This window comes from Equus asinus, chromosome 1 (genome assembly GCF_041296235.1).
Source record: "Equus asinus isolate D_3611 breed Donkey chromosome 1, EquAss-T2T_v2, whole genome shotgun sequence".
In the NCBI taxonomy this organism is placed as follows: domain Eukaryota; kingdom Metazoa; phylum Chordata; class Mammalia; order Perissodactyla; family Equidae; genus Equus; species Equus asinus.
In genome coordinates this window covers 105,629,869-105,648,495 of record NC_091790.1, presented here as the reverse complement: position 1 = coordinate 105,648,495, position 18,627 = coordinate 105,629,869, and the positions used below count along the sequence as shown (strand labels likewise).

The following is an 18,627-nucleotide window of genomic DNA, read 5'->3' as shown; positions in this document are numbered from 1 at the left end:
TCTTTTCCCCCATCCTAGGATCCAATGATAGCTGGACAAGTCAGTAAGCCCTTGCTGTCAGTGCGGAGTGAAATGAATGCGGAGTTGAGAGGTGAGGACCAGGCTGCTACTTCAGACAGCGAGCTGAATGAGCCCCTGCTTGCGCCTGTGGAATCAAATGACAGCGAGGACACTCCCAGCAAGCTCTTCGGTAAGTCTGTCTAGGTATTTCATTTCAGTCCTACCATGTTGTCCGGAAGAGCAATCCACAGCCCCCCTCTTTTTTTCCTGTTGTTCATTCAATTTTCTTGTAAGTACTAAAGAGGAGCTTCGCCTCTTGGAGGGGCCGAGCCAGCAAGGCTGATTCTAGCTGGCTAGGGGGATGTCCTCCAAACTTTTCCCAACAGGGAACTTCCTCACTGCCCATTTTGACTTGTCAGATATTGCCAGAGTGCCCAGGCTGGAAATTATTTGAGAAAAGAAGATGGTAATGATAATCAGGAAATCAGTTCCATTGTGAGAATTGGTTAACATTTATTGAATAAATATCGACTCGGTTTCGGGTTACTTCGCAGCCTTTTGTTAAGGGGAAGGAGAGTAAAGAGTTATTATCTGTAGTCAACAGACAGGAGAGAGGAACTGGAAAATATCAATACCAGTCATTCTATGCCAGGTAAACAAAGGTGGCTACGGGAATTGCTCCAAGAAATAACATTTTGTAATCACAATTAGGAGGAATATCTCTTCTTTTAAAAGGGTGATGAGGATGGAAAATTGGTCCTTTGCATCCCTCCCTGCCTCCTCCCTTTGATAGATGTTTATAGCCTCATCCTAAATGTGAAGGCAGCCCAGGACCTTTTAGGAATCATTGTTTCATAAACCAAACCGGAACAAGCAGAGTGCCACTCCAGCACAGACATCTGTCATTCAAACAGATGACACTCTGTAAGCCAACTCAAACAACTGTGGTCTCTAATCAGGAAAGGGAGCGGGTTGTAGAGGCGCGTGGCTGAGTGATGGAGGCGATAGATGTCTCTGCTGGAGGAGCACTTGACGGGACAGAGTGACATTAGGTTTTCAGAACAATTGCTCCTGAAACACTTGCTTTTAATTATTTTCAAGTGTTTATGTACTTATAACATGAAATGTATATATATATGTATATATATGGAATACATTCTAATCTGTATATGTATATATATATAGATACACTAACCATACACATATACTTGGCATCAGGCAGAGAAATGCTTGGTCTCAGGTTGCAAACAGTCATGTGCCTGAATTTCAGAGAAAAACAACATCATTGCATCAACTGCTTTCTGAAGAAAGTCATTAATTCAGTGAAAAAAATAAGCTTTATTATTTTTTTTTAACCTATAGAAAGAAAATAGTTTTGATGGTTTGGTTACCCCAGGCCAGCTGCAACAGAGGAGCTGTTCTCTGATTTTAAATGATCACTCCATCAAACTCTAGAGGGGTGTCGCAGAGAAAGTTTCTGTCTCAAATTTTCTATTGGTAAAATACTATTTTACACTTAAGCGCAGAATGGGTTGCACTTTCAAGAAATTCTATCATATTACCCTTTCTTTGAAAAGTAGCAATTCCACCTCTGACATAAATTTTCCATACCTAAGCATTCAGGTTTTAACATTTTCACTCTGAAGAAATATTTTGTTGTAGTCTAAGTTTTTATCTGTGTAGGAAGAGTTATGTCCTAAAACACTCAGTTCATTTAAGGGGTTAGTGAGAGAAGTCAGATAAAATTAGAAATTATAGGAAGGCAAAAAGCCACATTCCAGCCTCTCTGATATTAAGTATACTAATACTAAAAATACTTTTAAAAAGTAATCAATTGTGAATTCAGCGTAACTGCAGATAATGGATTACTTGTTCCTAAACTTTGCATGCATCTTTAAAAAGTAAATTAATTTTGTAGACTTCGACTTGTAACCCCAACATTTTTTTTCAAGTAAACCAATGAGGAGGCAATTCATTTGGCTTCTCAACATTTGCTTGCATTTTCCAACACTGAAAATTATTATAGATTTGGTATGTCATCTCTTACAGATTTGCATGTGTGGAGAAACAAGCTTCAAAAAAATCTAAGAGGGTCAAAGAAATTTGAATTAAAAGTTCATTGAAAAAATATCTTAATGGAATCTTTATGGGGTAAACTAAGGAATTATAGTTTAGTTTAGAAATCATAGTAGGTTTAAGAAGGTCCTCGTCTTCACTTTGGAATTCTCAACTTCTGAGTTTGTGAGAGAGAATCAAGCACAATCTACACTCTATATCTAAAAGTCCTCATGTTTTCACTTAATTTTGTGTTGTCTCTGGATTGCTTTTCAAACACAATCTGAATATTTCCCAGTTTCCAATTAGGTAAAGAAGAAATCAGTAGATGAATAGTTTTGAAAGCTTGAGAATAAAAATTTGACATAGTATGAGATGGAGAAAATAGATTCACATGGGAAGGAGAGCATCCCCATGGTATCTCAGGCTTCCTTAGCTGTGGGGTCGGTTATGCTCTCACTCTGTAACATTCCTGAGACTTACTTTAGGAATTCTAGTTCCTGTAACTGACTAAAACTTTCAAGAATAATTTTCTTTCAGAATTTTTAGCAACTTTGGCAACACTTAATGGATGATAATTGAATGGGCCATTATTTTATTTGACGTGACTATGTTGAAGTTTTTTGTTTCTATATCTAGTTATGATTATACTCTTTACTTGATAATGAAGAATGACATTTTTCCTGAATAACTGGGAACATCTGGGTTTATCTCTAAACAATGATTTTCTAATATCAAACTATCATTCTTATAGCATATACATCGTGTTATTGAAAATGGTGCTTCTATAATGAAAGGAGGAGATTAAGACACGTCATGTGCATCTTGATGTGTTTACTTTCGTGGGGGGATATTAACTGACAGCAGGAGACAAGAGGAGCTCCGTTTTTTATTGTACCTGAAATTTCAGTCGATATGGATTTCTTTGGAGCTGATGCTTTCTTCTGTGTCTTGTTCAAATTAGCAGTCCAGAGGACAAGTCTGTTTCTCTCACAGTATGGCACCATCAGCCCAAAACTACAGGAGAAAGGCTAATCCTGATGCCCTCTATGGATAAACAAAGGAAATTCCAGGACCCCTTGGGCCTTTTGTGCCTTTCCTTAAATTGCACCTCTGCACTTAGCAGCATCCGAAGGGCGGCACACTGTGCAGAATGGTTCAGAGCTCTGAGCAGCTCAGAACACCAGAAGCAGAAACCAGAAGCCTTATACCAGCCTAAGTAGAAAGTTCAGAAAAGGGCCCTTGTGTTTTATAAAGTAATTACATCGTAAGTAGCGTTTTGCGTAACTTGAACAGCCGTGGAAACTAAAGAACACTTAGCAGAGGTGAATCCACATTTCATTAAGAAACACGTGGTGAGGTGGTGCTCTGTGATATCATTAAGCGGTGCATTGTTTATTCTTGTAAAGCCCGTGGAATAACTATCCTCTCTTTCGGTTTAAGACTGTATCATGCTAAGCTCTGAGCCATAGGAAACAGTATGCAGAACAGACTTGCATGTTGGGGGGCATTGTCAGAGAATCTGGCTCGGTGTCTTACTGTGTTTCAGCTGCGTGATCAAATGAGTGATGCCATGCAGAGCCCGTCATTTAGTTTGTGACTAGTGATGTACATATTCGAAGCCATTCTCGAAACCAGCCTTTGGCAAACAATCTCAAAAAGAAGAGGTTGCTGTGTTTCTCTTGTGACATTTATAGCCCTTGTGTCACTGTGGTGCTTCATTTTTAGTTATGCCCATCAAGAATTCAGTGTTCCACATTCAGTCAAGTTGGATGCTAAAATTCAAATGGTAGCATCAACAACTTGGTCAGGAAAATGGCCACAGAAAGGATAAAAGTAATATATACCCCTAGAAAAATATCAGTACTAAAGTTTTCCTACGCAGTCTCAGCCAAAGAAGTGAGACCGCATAAAATATGACCTAAATATTTTCTCCTATATATATATTTGAAATTTGTAAGACGATTTATTAACGATTTTCCTCCCGGGAATATTTTTATTGTTTCAAGTTAAACCTCATGATTGCTTTTCTTAAAGTCCCAGCTACCTTGGGTGGCTGGCTTCGTCTCTGTGGCTTGCTTCCCAGTTGTCCCACGCTGCACTTGAATCGGGCACACAGCTCTAAAGGCTTGAGCTGAGATGTGAACAAAAAACCATTTATAAACATTGCCCCTCAAATAAAAATTGGTGGTTGGTTTTCTCTTATGATATTGTGTTTTTTCTAGGTTAAAAGAAATTGCATGCAATGGTACTTGTAAGAGCGGGTATTTTAAATGTCACTTATCTGTGAACTATTGGAAAAGGGTTGAAAGTTGGGTCACTTATTCTTCCTTGCTAGAAAATGTATCTCTATAGGATTTTTCCTTTCTGTTCCTTTCTGTTATCTTCCTCATAGAAACATGCATTATAAGATTTTTTTTTTCTAAATTGCCATCCAGTTTGACTTGATTAGAATTTATGGCAGTGGAGTCATTTTCAATGACAAAAGGATAAAGGACTAAATTGTCTGTCACCCCTTGAGACAGTGGTCTCTGCAGGTCAGCATGGGGGTCATCCATAGGGCATTATGGGGCCTGCACTTGGCGGTGACGCTGCCTTCTGCTTGTGCAAAAGTGGAAGCCTTAAGATGGCATTACTGTCTTTATTACTTTATTTAAACGTCTCTCTCAAGGTTTCAGTGCCTTGGGTATTTATAATATTCTGATAAAATATGCTGAGGTTGGTAATCAGCACATAGTGCTTAAGCCCAAAGGGAATTTAGCTGGGAGGTAATGAGGAAAATTCCTTAGAGAAATATATTTATTTAAAATATGCATCCTGCTTCTGTATTTTTAAAAGTTTTGATATTATATCAGTTGAAAATTCATACTATCTTTCCCTAAAGAAAGTGTGTTTTGCTAAGGAAATGTTAAAACAGCACATCTTAAAATCAACTAAATAATTTGAGTAAGAGATTCTGTGCAAAAACAGTTATTTAAAAGAAACCAGTATTTGTGCAAGGAAATGGGATTCATGATAAGGTATTTGTCAGAAATCAATTGTGGTTTCAGAGTCAAGCAAGCCCTGGTCGTGCTGTTCTCTGACGACTGAGGGGGAAATGCACATTGAGATAGATTTCTTAACATTTAAGAAAAGCGAATGCACCAAGGTCTTTCTTTAAAAAATCCAGTGAGAGGCTGTGTGTATTTAGACAAATTTAGTACAAATTTAGTTTAGTGTTTTACCCCCCAGAAAACCATTGTAATACTACACGGATAAATAAATCCGCTTTCAGTAGCATTAATTTGTGAGCTTGGACATAAAGATAAATCCATGTAAGATGGCACTGGTGTTCAAACTTTTCACCATGTTTGTTTGTTGAGCTGTGCTCATTTCTAAGTGCACTTGAAGGGAGGACGATGCACAAGAGGTGACATAGATTCAGTGGGGACTGTCTTAGTGCCTTCCTTTTCTGTCTCTTTGCCATGCCTGGGGTACTCAGGTCAGACCTCTGTTTAAAGAAGATAGTTCAGTATTGCAATGTCTGAGGATGCTACTACGTGGTTACGCATTAGCAAATCAAAATGCTGACATGGCTTGACATTTTTTCTTTTATTTTGATTGCCACAATTCTTATATTTTGCTGTCATTGTTAAGTTGTCCTATAAACAACTGGCAAAAAGATAAAGTATTAGAAATTCCGTTATTCTGCACCATCACCCCTTTAAGTGAGCCTGTTTTAGTCTTTTTAATGTCTTGGGTGTTTCTGGTTTAAAGGTTCCATGGCATGATAGGGTTTTCGTCCAGACCAGTTTATGTCGTAATTAATAAATAGACGTGCATTCCAGACTCATGCTTCCAAGCCCAGCCCTTGAGTAGATCACTTTCTCTCTCAATTAGCCAGTTTAATTATAGCATGAGCAGCATTCTTTTCAAGAATTGCCCAAATAAAATTTTCTCCCACTTCAAAAACGAGACTTCAGTGACTGTTTCAAGTGGACCTGGCTTGTTATTAGACAGTAAGCAGGTAATTTGTGAGAGAACGCGTACTTTCTTTGATTGGCGACCTTGCTGGTTTATGTTGGGTGATTAATAATACATCAGACATTCCCACATTAAAAAGAGAGTAGACGTGAAGAGGAATGGTGGAGGGTGCGGTCCCACTATCGGGCTGCCCCTGATTGTTCTGGCCTTCCCTGGGCAGGGGACCATGGGAGGAGCAGTCACATTTGCCCAAATATGTACCTGGTTCCAGTTAACGTGTTTCTTGATTTTCTTATGCTAAAGAAAAAGAAACGAAGTGTTTCTACCAAACTGGCACCCTGTCAGGGGGCAATCTGTGTAAAGTTTCCTGCTGTCAGGTTAATAAATTTTTAAAAAATATCCAAAGGCAGAGGTAGCTAGAGAAAGCTCATAGTAACAGTTGCCATTCTCCAGCAGATGAGTTTCTCTTTAATATCCAATGTGGCTCTGGAATTTTCTTGTTTGTTGTCTTCCTAGATTCTATACTTCGCTGGTATTTATGTTCTGGTTTTCCTTTTATGAATGCCATTTCAGTCTTATTTTTTTTAAATGCTCATCGTTTTAAATTTCAAATGTCTTTTCTTTCAGAGGGAAATAAGTGAGCATAATTTGTTTCAATCTGGTGTTTTCTAGTTGAGCATTTCCCTTATGCCATGAGCCCGAATGAGGTTCTAAATCTGTCAACATTGGACTTTTCTTTGGGAATACCTTCAAGTAATATTTATAGGAAACTCCATTCATAAAGGAGTGTTTGGCAATATGGGGGCTTCTGATGACGTCTGTTCATTAGACGTCTTGATCTGACTCAGTGTTTTAAATGTAAATCCCTACCTTGTGAATCTCAAAGTCAGATTTCATAGAAATATGATACAAGTGTGGGCTACTTTGGTGATATATCTGACTCTATGTTATGACGCTATTGTGAGCTTTCGAAATGGAGTAAGCCTTTTCCGTGTGGACACAGGCGTTAGAAAGAGTAACAGTGAGTCTCTTAGTTCAAGAAAGTTTGTCCTTCTCAGAGAACTGGAAATTAACTTTGTTTCCTAAGTATTCAAAGATCGTTTTTAAAAACCGCCTGATCAAGTTGCATAGCTCCTGACATCTCTTTTTAATAGTTAGCTGCTCCTTTTTAAAAAAATCTTAGTACATTAGTTGGATGTCTATATTTTGTTTGAGAATTTGCAGGAAAATTCATGCTCAAACTTCTCTTATAGTCTTTCTTTTGAAAGTGCTTTAAGAGCCTCCATGTGGCAAGAATATACTGTTTTTTATTTTAATTAAAAAATTAGCTACCTGGAATAACATAACCAATACAGTCTAAATCACTTTTAGTAGAGAATTACAATGCCGTGAAAACTACTTGAAAATATGAGGAAAAAATGATCAGATTACAATTAGAGAAACTAAGTAATATCATTACAAGTAAACTAATTGCTTAAGAGATTTGCTATACTGAAGACCATTTGAAAATAGAATTCCACGTGAAATCTGTATTCATTAAGATGGTTAAAAATGTTCTTAGTAAATAACTAAAGTAACACTTGTTAATTTAGCCTGAGAAAGAGGTAGAATTTTAAGGTATTTTTTAGGACCCTTAAAATGTACCAATGACAGCCAACGTGAATTGATTTAACAATTTAATTCGTGTTTGTCCTGCCATATATTGTTTTTGACTTTAGTGGTTTTCTTGGTGTTTCATCTTTTTTCGTAAAATAATCAGTGTTTTCCAAATTGATACATTTCCAAATATCATGTGTTACCTTAATTTCATCCTACTAATGAGGAAAAAACCCCAATTGTGATAGAAGTTGTGAAAGCCAAGAAATCCATATTTAAAGGTTAATATTAACACAGTGTTTTAAAATAACAATGCACGTTTTCCGTTTTCTTATCATTTCCATAGCTTATTTTGGTTTCCCTGTATTTTCTTTCTTAGGCACTGTGAATGCACAGTGCATAAATGTCACGTTGCCCGTGTAAACATTTGTGTGTCTATGCTGTGTTCTCCATATTTTCTCCTATGTCCGCATGATACTTCAAATTGTCTTACCAAATTTACAGTCTCTATGTACTTTGTCTATCATAAAATTAATAAGGGCTAATTTATAATAAGCAGCTTTTTCTTTAGTTCATGCTATTCATACATTACTTAAACGTATTTCTCCTATACTTATGCTTATTTCAAAAATAGTTTCCAGATAAACTTATCACAATGAATAGTTTACCAATAAAGAACAATTAATCATATTGTAGTATTGCTTCAGGCAGAGCTGGGCTATAATCCAAGTTCCAGAGTCTTCTCTGAAGCTGCTGTTCACTGAGCAGAGGAGACAACAGGATTTCTCAGAATTTGTGCAGTTTAATTCAGCAAAGAGATCTGGGGGTTTCTGCACAGTTTGATTTATAGGGAATATAGATATATTAAAGATACAAAACTTGCCCAAGCTAGGGAAGACTCTTGGAATCTAAATATTGGGAACCAAAATATTTGTCTATTTGTGGGCTGTACAGATATTACAATATAAACATTTATCCTTGTCTGTTTTATTAAGTAAAAGGCATTGTTTAATAGTTAGCGAGCACAATTTTTGTTACACATTCCTGTAAGATTCCATGTGCCTCAGTACCATTTACATGTTCACATATCAAGATAGAATGGGTGGTTGGCGCAGAATAAAGAAATCAGATTTTAATCCTTCGCTATTAAAATAGTGTGGTATAATTAATCTCCCTTTGCAGTTCTCGATGACCACATATGTGGTGATTTGTCTTTTCATATCAATATGGCAAGATTTATTTTTCTAAATTAATGCTTTGGGGTTACTTATTGCATGAGAGAGTCAGCACTGTCTAAGTAGAAGAGAGGCCCAGGGATTAATTTGATTTAAAAATGCAAACATTTGAAGCTGTTTAAAAAGCATGAAACATTATACTGCAGAGTGAATTTTTGCCAAAATCAACCGAGGATAGAAGAGAATAAAAAGCCAAATAGAAAAACACAGTCTCCTGTATTTAAAATGTATAGATGTGGAAGTGGTATGTGAGGTGAAATGCTCTTTTCCAAACCTGCATTTTTACTTTAATATATCTGATTTTGTTTAGCAAAACATTGCCAAATAGAAATATGTCAAAAAGGAGTCATGCAATTTGCAAAAAGAGAAGCGTGAGAAATATTGAATAAAGCTAACATTTTAATGGATCCGTTTAATTACATCCGTATCCTGCACTGTAATCTATGCACGGGTAAGTGGTCAGAACGGGGATCATCTTGATTGTGTGGGAAAACTTTGACACATTTTTGGGAAGAAACATACATCGTTGTTTTAGGTGTTGGTTGGCTCATCTTATTCTGATTCCTAAGATTAAGGCAGGTTTTATTCTTAAGAGTTCCCTAAGAAATTGTTCAGATTTTCAGATGTCCTGGTCTGTTTCTTTGCTTTAGTCTGGAATCTTTACTCCTCCTATTATATTCCATAGTCATAGTAATTTCGCAACAGTCCAGTTGGAATCTGCAGACAATCAGAAAAGTGTTACAAATTAAGCATCGTGCTTTGAGAGGGGCTAATGTCTACAGCTGCCTGCTTAGGGGGAAAAAAAAAAAGGGCCGGTCACGTGGAGATTGCTGATGGCGTTGGGATGGTTGGACTAACCTAGACCACCTTGTCATCTGTAGAGTATCAATATGTTTTTATAATGATACAATAACCTGAACCCTGTAACAGTTTATGGTCCTTTTGAGAATTCTTATGGATTCTTAGAGTGGCGGAGGTCTGGGGAAAGATCCTGAAAGCTTTCACAAAATCTGGCTGGGTGACAGAAAACCAGCATGGCCGTGATTTAGCTGCTAAGGAATCCTATTGACCGGAAATGTCATTAAACTTTTAAGTTACAAAAAACCCCACAAAACAAATGGTAGATATGAAGCATGAGGGGTACCCAAAAGGACGGCAGGGATTAAAAAGTGCTGAAGGGTCTGAGACAAGGGGCAAAATTCAGCAAGCCCAACGCTGATCTTTGTATCCTACTTCCAAGACGGATTGTTTTATACTCTTCTGAATATTGCCATGTGCATTGGAAATCTGCATTAGAGTGTTTCCTTCATGGAGTCTATCAGACTGGGTTGTTGCTTTTTCATTTTCCTTGGCTATTTTCAGTCAATGATAAATGGAGAGCTTGAATTTTGAATCCGGCACCAGTGAGATATAAAACCAGAAACAGCAGGAAATAAGCATGACGAGTAACTTTACATCTGTCTATACGCGTAGATCTCAGTCCTCTTAACATTTGTAATACTGCTAATTTCTACGGGGCTTTTTAAAACGCGCTTCCACATGAGCTCTCAAAACCCATAAAAGTGTGGCATGTAAAGTAAATTGTTTGTCACTTGCCGACGACCTGCCATATTTATTGTCAGGAGAAATGGACATTAGTTGGAAAAGCAGTTGTAAAAGGCCAAACAATTTTTAAAGATGGCAAAGATGTGTGAGGGTTTTCCTTTTTCTAACAATGAGCCACCCCTTCAGACATCAAAAGACAAGATAATAAGACACTTCAAGCACAATTCAAGATTATATTCAACATCTAAAGGCTCGTCTCTTGTCAGTTTGCATTTACTCTCTCAGGGATGTGATGCTTCTATCATCTTTCTGTCAAGAGGAGTCTGGCAGAAGAGGCGAGGGCTCTTATTTCACACACTTAGGGTTTTTATCAGATCGCCCACACTCGTTCTGATTCAGCCAAAATGGGGGGATAATTTGAAGAAGGTCATGCACAAGCACAAAAATCTCATATTGATTTCTGTGATTAGAAAGCATTAAAATTGCACGTTTATGTTAGTTGCTGAGATGTTTTGTCAGTTTATTTGGTAAGACACTTTTGCAGCTGAGAAGAAAAGATGGCTTAAAATCTAAAAATAGATGGCTGAAGCCGAAATTGTTTCTTTTAATGTGACCAGATTTGAACATTTAACAAAGGACCATAAAAATAATTTAAGGCTTTTAGTTTAACAATATTTGAGATTAGTTTATATAATGAAATACTCCTTGAGATATAAAAGCAAAATAGCACACTTGTGCTTATCAGAGGAAAGAAATACGTATCTGAAATTATTTTTTAAAAACTTTTAAAATTGATTTCATGTTTAATATATAGATAAAAGATGATGACATTTTCAATAGAAATGTAATTATGAAGCTATTTTACAATGGCTATCAAATTTTTAACATTTTGTAATCTTTGCAATGACAATGTCATTATATTTGTCATTTTATGCCATTCTTAGTATATATGCCCTTTTCCAGAGAGGGTACTAAAGAATAAATAAAGGAGTTTTAAATTCTTATTATTATTCTCTGTCGAAATTTATCACGTTGCTTTCTTTACTCTTTGACAGTGACAAAGCCATACAAAGAAACATTCTATTTTATTTTTCGGTGAGGGGGACATATCTATGGAAGTTAGAAGAACCAGCATTTCCTCTCAAAATAAAACAATTGATGAAAATAAAACCATGTTATCCTGGGATCATTTCTATATTGAATCTTTGAAATTACTTTTCCTGGGAATTTTCGTCAACTCTGTGTGTCTCCATTTCTCGTATTTCTCTTCTTTGCTGTGACGCGTTTCAAAACTGACTTTCTTAGTTTGGTGCCACTTTCTCATATCAAAAGAAAGGTGTACATATATAGAATGTAGTTACAGCGTTGGTGTCATAGACGTGAAACCCATAATTTGGGTGAAACCATATTATGTAGGTCTTTCCTGTACCGTACGGTTTATGCATTCAACATTCAACTCAGTTTGTTGAGTGAATTCACCCACCCAACAAATATTTGTGAGTACCTTCTCTGTGGCAGGAGCTGTGCTGTGTTCTGGGGACTCAGTGGAGAAAACACCAGGCACAAATAATCACCTAGTTTAGCTTGTCTGTTACACTGCATGCTGAGGATGCAAAAATGAATAAGACACGATCACCCCACCCTCAAAAGCCTACAACCAACCTTATATATTGACATCCTGTTTACTTCATAACGTCCTGTGACTCTTCAGGAAATCTGTATCTTCAATGTCATGCATTTCAGAAGTTGCTCATTTGGTCAGAAGGCTAAACGTGTGAGAAAAACTATTATGCTAAAAAGGGAGGAAGAAGAAAGGATTATTCGGTGATTCAGGACAAATTATGTTCGTACTGTTTTTTTTCCTCAGAGTTTGGTGCTTATGCTGTAAAACACAAATGTGATTCTTTAGCAACTGGCTGTTAGTCATGTCCAGGGGGAGACGGAACTAGATTGATCTTTTCCTCCCTGTGTCTCCTGCCACCATTCCCTTCCAGGATCCTTGCTTCTTTATCATAAAATGTAATATAATGGGTCAAGGCTCTGGAGTCAGACTGTTTGGATTTGAGCCTGGCTCTGCCACCTGTTAGCTGGCTGGACAAGGTACACAACAGGTTTAAGTTTCAGCTTCCCCATCTCTAAATGGAGGCATTGGTGACAGTCACTTCACAGGGCCGTCTTGAGGCTGAAACGAGGTGACACGTGTGGAGCCTTATCGAATGCCTGGAATGTAACCAGCTCTCAACAAAGACCAGCTGTACCACACTTTATTAAGAGTTGAGAACGAACTTGCCAGTTTTAGAAGGAATTTGATTATTTTTTAGCAACAGGTGTCAGAAAACCAACCACAAAAATTATGAGGCCTTTGGAATTAGCCATGCGCCTCCCTAAGGAAACACCAGCCCCCAGGGCTCTCTTGGTAAAAGAAAAGTTCTAGGGGTCTTTTTCTGCTTCCTGCCTCAGGTACATTAGTTACTGCTTTCTCCCAAAGTCCGTTCAGGAAAGAATTCAGACTTATTTATAAATAGGTAACAAGCAGATTCAAGAGGGGACCATAATTCACTGTCTCCATGTTGGAGAATATGTGGGCAAGTTGGTGGGCAAGATGCAAGGGGACAGTTAGTTACAAATCTTACTCTTCTCCAAATTTAAAATATTGGTGTGCGTGATTTTTTCAAATCATAGAGATTTTAAAAATAATGTTGGCACTGAGAAGTGATATGAAGCCAGATGTCTGTGGGCGACAGCAAATGCTTCTCTAACTTGCGGTTCGGCTGGATACCCTGGTGGCAGCCTGCTTTTGGACAGTATATCTCCAAGATGTGTTAGCTGTCTCTCCGAGGGCGTTTGCCAGCTTTCAGGCCGAGCGCTTCTTTCTCTCTGCCTTGACTACATCGTTGCTAAAATTAGGAACATAGCATTTGCCTCTGATTAGATGCTCGGAGGATGCTTTTGTGACCGTATCAAGGTGAACTACACAAAATTTCAGAGAGAAAGGAACATCCCATTGAAGTCACATGAAGATAGGAGAAAAGTGGTTCAGCAGAGGATCCTAATTCAGGTTCCAATCACTGCTCTTGACCCACTTGGAGGGGTATGACGTCTTATGCCTCCGTTTCCTCTTCTGCAACATGAGAGTTCAAATACCACGAGATAGCGTGTTGAAGATCCTGTAGAGGCAGGCAAGGAAGTGTCTGCACATGGGGATGTTTAGTAAATGTGACTTCCTTTTCCCCACTTCCTGAACCAAGAGCGTATCTTTCTCATGTCTGAGAAGTGACCCTCTAGGGAGTATGGGTCAGACATCAATGATCAGGTGAGGAAGGGTTTTGAGTGATAAGATCTACTCTCCTAATCTAACTTTCTCCATAAAGCCAAAACTCAAGCTGGCTACAGAGAGAACAATCTGTGCTCCAGAAGCGAAGGGAGTCAGCTAGGTTGGGTCTTCTCTGCCCCAGTGGGGAGCTCTTTTCTGACTCCAAAGTGGAACGCTTCCCTCCAGGTGTTAGTTATGTGTTAGGTGTGGCAACATGGCTGCAACCAGAAATCCAGGGTGTCTTCATTCCTTTGGGAATTGTTACAGCCAAGATTTAATTAGGATTTTCTAACCTTCACAAATAAACCTTTCATACTTTTTTTAAAAAAGAAGTAAGCCCAAAATAAGATGACAGTCTTTCAGTGCAACACTTCGAAGAATTGAACACGCTGTGAATATTTATGTAAGTTAAATTGACATTTAAAGCCATATTTAGGGGAAAATGTAACTTTATTAAGGATATTTAGAGATTTTGGTTGAAATTACTAAAATCTACTTCCTTTTATATACCCTGAAGTAGTCAGGATCACTAAGGGAGCATCTTTCTGTTATTGTTACTGTGACAACTCCATACTTTTTTTTTTTTTTTGAGGAAGATTAGCCTGAAGCTAACATCTGCCGCCAATCCTCCTCTTTTTTGCTGAAGAAGATTGGCCCTGAGCTAACATCTGTGCCTATCTTCCTCTATTTTATATGCGGGACGCCTGCCACAGCATGGTTTGCTAAGCAGTGCATAGGTCTGTGCCTGGGACCTGAACTGGCAGACCCCAGGCCACCAAGGTGGAGTATGCAAACTTAACTGCTATGCCACCAGGCTGGGCCCCTCATACATATTTGATTGCATGTTTATTCATGCCCCATGCATGTTTATCAGAAATTATTGGCACTTCTAACATCAGTTATTTAATGTGTGTCAATAGATGTCGATAAATATATGGTGATATTGAAAAATATGAAATTATGCTTTCAGATTGAATTAATGAATATGTTTGTGTTAATATTAAGTGGAAGAGACAAACTCTCCTTGAAACCAGTGGCAATGACCATCCCCTTCATATCATGAGTCTATTTGACAGTTTTTCCTTTTTTTTTTCAGAGGTTACAAACTTTTTCTTTTTTTTTTTAAGATTTTATTTTTTCCTTTTTCTCCCCAAAGCCCCCCAGTACATAGTTGTATATTCTTTGTTGTGGGTCCTTCTAGTTGTGACATGTGGGATGCCGCCTCAGCATGGTTTGATGAGCAGTGCCATGTCCGCGCCCAGGACTTGAACCAACGAAACACTGGGCCGCCTGCAGCGAAGCGCGCGAACTTAACCACTCGGCCACAGGGCCAGCCCCTATTTGACAGTTTTGACTTTCTTCCCTGAGTGTATGGGATGTTTTTCCCCTTAGGTGTCCCAACTTTTATTGTTGTTCCCTCTGTGTTTTTGTCATTGGGAAACCAAACTTAGATCTGTCTCCACTTGGCTGCACTACTGAGTAGTGTCAGCGTAAAAGGGATAATGTTGGGAAAACTAATATCGGATTGGGTTCCATTAAGGGGTTTATATTGTTCAGCGGGAAGAAAACCCACCTCTTCATACTGTGCTGTGGATTGGGCACAGGCTTATTTCCTGAGCCTCTCCCCCAGCTCAGACTTGCCCTTCCCACCCCACTTCCTTCTAGCCATCACCTAGAAGATGCCTTCATCAAGTACAATGCTCTGCAACTGAATCTTCAATTTTTTCATATTTTTAGAAGAGTTGAGTTGTATTTTTAATCAGTCCTAGCTAAAAGTCAGCACTTGGAGAATTGCTTCATCTAGACAAGAATTTTTTTTTTTCTTTTACTGATTTCTCTGCTTTTATGTTTCAGGGTGGTTCAAAAATCTTCCTTCCTCAAAATCCTCAAAACTTTAACAGTGTTAGGCACCCCTGGGAATTTGTAGCTTACTTTCTCCAGTTAAATATTTAAATAGGCTTGCTCACTATTAGGCTTTCTTTAAGGGATTTGCCCCATGAAAATGGCAATGCTTTCCTACTACCCTTTGGAAGGACACCATGGTTCTTGGTCTTCTGATTCTTCAGAGATGCATCTTTTCCTCTCAGACACCAGCCTTTTAGAGTAAAATCTATAGAATCCATAAAGCAGCACATGGTCAGCTAATATCACTTCATTTCAATTGGATGAAAGAAGCCAGGTGCAAATAACCATTTAATATCTCGATACGTTCTCTAAGTTTCTTATAATGTACATATTGAGAGGTTAACTTATTCAAAAAATATTTATTGAGTGTGTGTTGCATGCCCTCCTCCCGTGCTTTTTGTCGTCAAAATATTTTGGCTAAGCTTCTTGATTTCTCCCATTACAATGAATCTTGCCTTCGCTTACTTCTCAATTATTCTCTAGTTTTTTAAGCTCTTTTGCAGCCGTTGCCAGTGTTTGCCTAGTATTGTAATGACTTGTGCATTTGTCTGCCTCCCTTGCTGGGTAGCAAGCCCCTCGAGGACAGATAATAGATCTTGCATGTATTAAGTGCCAGATAAATGTTTTTTGAATTGAACTGCTTCTGAATTGGATGTTTCTGGACATCATCCACACTCGGTAAATACTTACTGAATATTAAGGGGAAATAGACTCTACCCACAGAAGTCTACTATTCAACTAAAGTGAGAATATGGTTGTGTGTGTGTCTCAGAAAAAATGAATAATAAAGCAAGGGTAAAGAAGGGCTTGTTCACATATTCAACAAATACTTATCGAACACCTTTGCACTAAGTATTTTACTGGGTGGTGAAAATAGAGTGATGAATTAGACAGAATTGGTCCCTGTTTTCATGGACTTTACAGATGGTAGGGAACTCAGGTATAAGCAATGACTGTCCAGAAATTTAATAATTTGCCATTGTGAGAAGTGCTCTGTAAGAGAAGCACCGGCTACTATGGGAGTGAATCGCAGAGGGATGTGACTTACTTTGAAGGACAGGTGTAATAGTGGACATGGAGTGGACAATGTATGGAGACTACTTTGGCAAATTACTCCTCTCCAGTTGGATACAGTCTTGGTGGAACTATCAAACAAGATGTTCCATCTTCGCCTGGACAAAGGGATTGTATGCGCCCGGAAGTAGACAATCAGCTGCTCTCTCCTGGGAAGATAATTCTTGCACTAAGTGATCCAAGGATTGCGAAACAGCTAGATGTGTTGAGATGCTGATGCCCCCAGAGACTGCCGCTAGTTTTTGCCACCTTGATTCTTGGAAGAGTCTTGCTCACAATCTTTTCAGAGACCTAGATCTTTAGCTTTCTCCTTTGACTCTGTGAGCTACCCCAAACTCTTACAACAAATTCTTCTCTCTCTCCCTTTTTTGCTGGATTCCTGTTACTTGCAACTGAATAACCCTTGTACTGGTATATTCATGATCTCCAGCGCTGCATTTAGACGAGACATGTTTCTAAGGGGTAGGGCCAGGCAGTGTGTTAGGTACAAATACTGAAATCTGACTTCTAAATTAGCAAAGCTGGGAAAACTGGAGAGAAACTACATAGGCTAGCTGCCTCCCATTCCTCCAGCCTAGCCTCAGACCCAACCAGAGCACCCACCACCAGCCCTAAGTGTCTTCTACTAAAGTGTCCTTTAAAGTACTGCTGATTCTTAAAGTATAAATACTCTAGTTACAGTTATATGATTGTTCTCATGATGTATTGCTGCATTACAACCCACCCCAAAACTTAGTGGCTTAAACAATGATAACATTTATTTTGCTCACAATTTTTCAATTTTGGTGTTGCTTGGTAGAGACAGTGCATTTCTCTTCTACTTGGTGTCAGCTGAGGCTGTTCAAAGGCTGGGGGCTGGAATCGTCAGAAGGCCTGTTTTTTCTCATGTTCGGTGGTTGACGCTGACTGTTGGCTGGGACCTTACCTGGGGTTGTTGACCAGAATACCTACATGTGCTTCTCTGTGTGATCTGGGCATCCTTACAATATGGTGGCTGGATTCCAAGGACAAGGAGACAGAGAGAGAGAGAGAGTTCGAGAAGCTAGAAGTGTGTATGTGTGAAAGAGAGAGTGAGAAATCCAGGCAGAATCTGGCTTTCATAAACTAGGCTTTTCTAACTTGTCCCTGGAAGTCAGCGGCATCCCCTTAACCACTTTCTATTCATTAGAATTGATTCGTAAAAGTTGTCTCATATTCAAGAAGAGGGGAGTTAAACTCTACTGTTTTGATGACAAGAGTGTCAACAAATTTTGTGGACAAGTTATAAAGCCATCACAAAGGCAATATTACTTCTAGACGTCTATCCATTTTCTCTCTGGTAAATTAAAATAAGCAAATGCATTTTGGAGGCAGTGTCTTATTTAGCGAAGAGATAGTCCTAATGAGTCAGGAGATCTTGTCTGAAGCAAGGTTAAGTGGGGGATAACTTCCAAGCCATTTAATGAGAATAGCTCAATATCTTCTAGATATTTGTGTGTTTAGTTCAGCTGCAGGTTACCTTTCTTTTATCACTTTCATTTTTCTCATAGACATTGAGAGGTTTCGTTTAGATTTTGGAAACTGGGTCTTTACTCTATAAACATGAAAAAAATAAGGGAAGTCTCATCTTAGGATGTCAGGGGCAGATGGAAGATAGAATCTGGAAGTCCACTATGTCCACGCTTATGACAGACCATTGGTTATAGCAAATGAAAATAGATTTCCCAAACCTAACATATTAAGTTCAATACATTTCTCTTTGGTAATAACAGACAGAAATTTCAGTTATAATAAACCATTTCTGAGCCTTTATGTCTACCACTAGACATTCTAAAGAAGGATGAGCTGGTAAAAGAAAGTTGGTATGTTTGAAGGTATTTCATGTACTTACTGTTATTTGTAAGAAAATCATCAGTACCACAATCTTCTAAAAAATATTTTTAAATTAAATAAATTCTACAT

At 38.3% G+C, this 18,627-nt stretch overlaps 1 protein-coding gene across 2 annotated transcripts in view; it reads left to right on the top strand.

Moving 5' to 3' along the window:
- POU6F2 (POU class 6 homeobox 2) overlaps positions 1–18,627 on the top strand; it is a 450,158-nt gene that overhangs the window by 89,473 nt on the left and 342,058 nt on the right. For both annotated transcript variants that reach the window (XM_070504520.1, XM_070504519.1), the window contains exon 2: positions 19–190. In XM_070504520.1, coding sequence (XP_070360621.1) covers positions 19–190 — 172 coding nt within the window. The remainder of the gene's footprint in view (positions 1–18; positions 191–18,627) is intronic.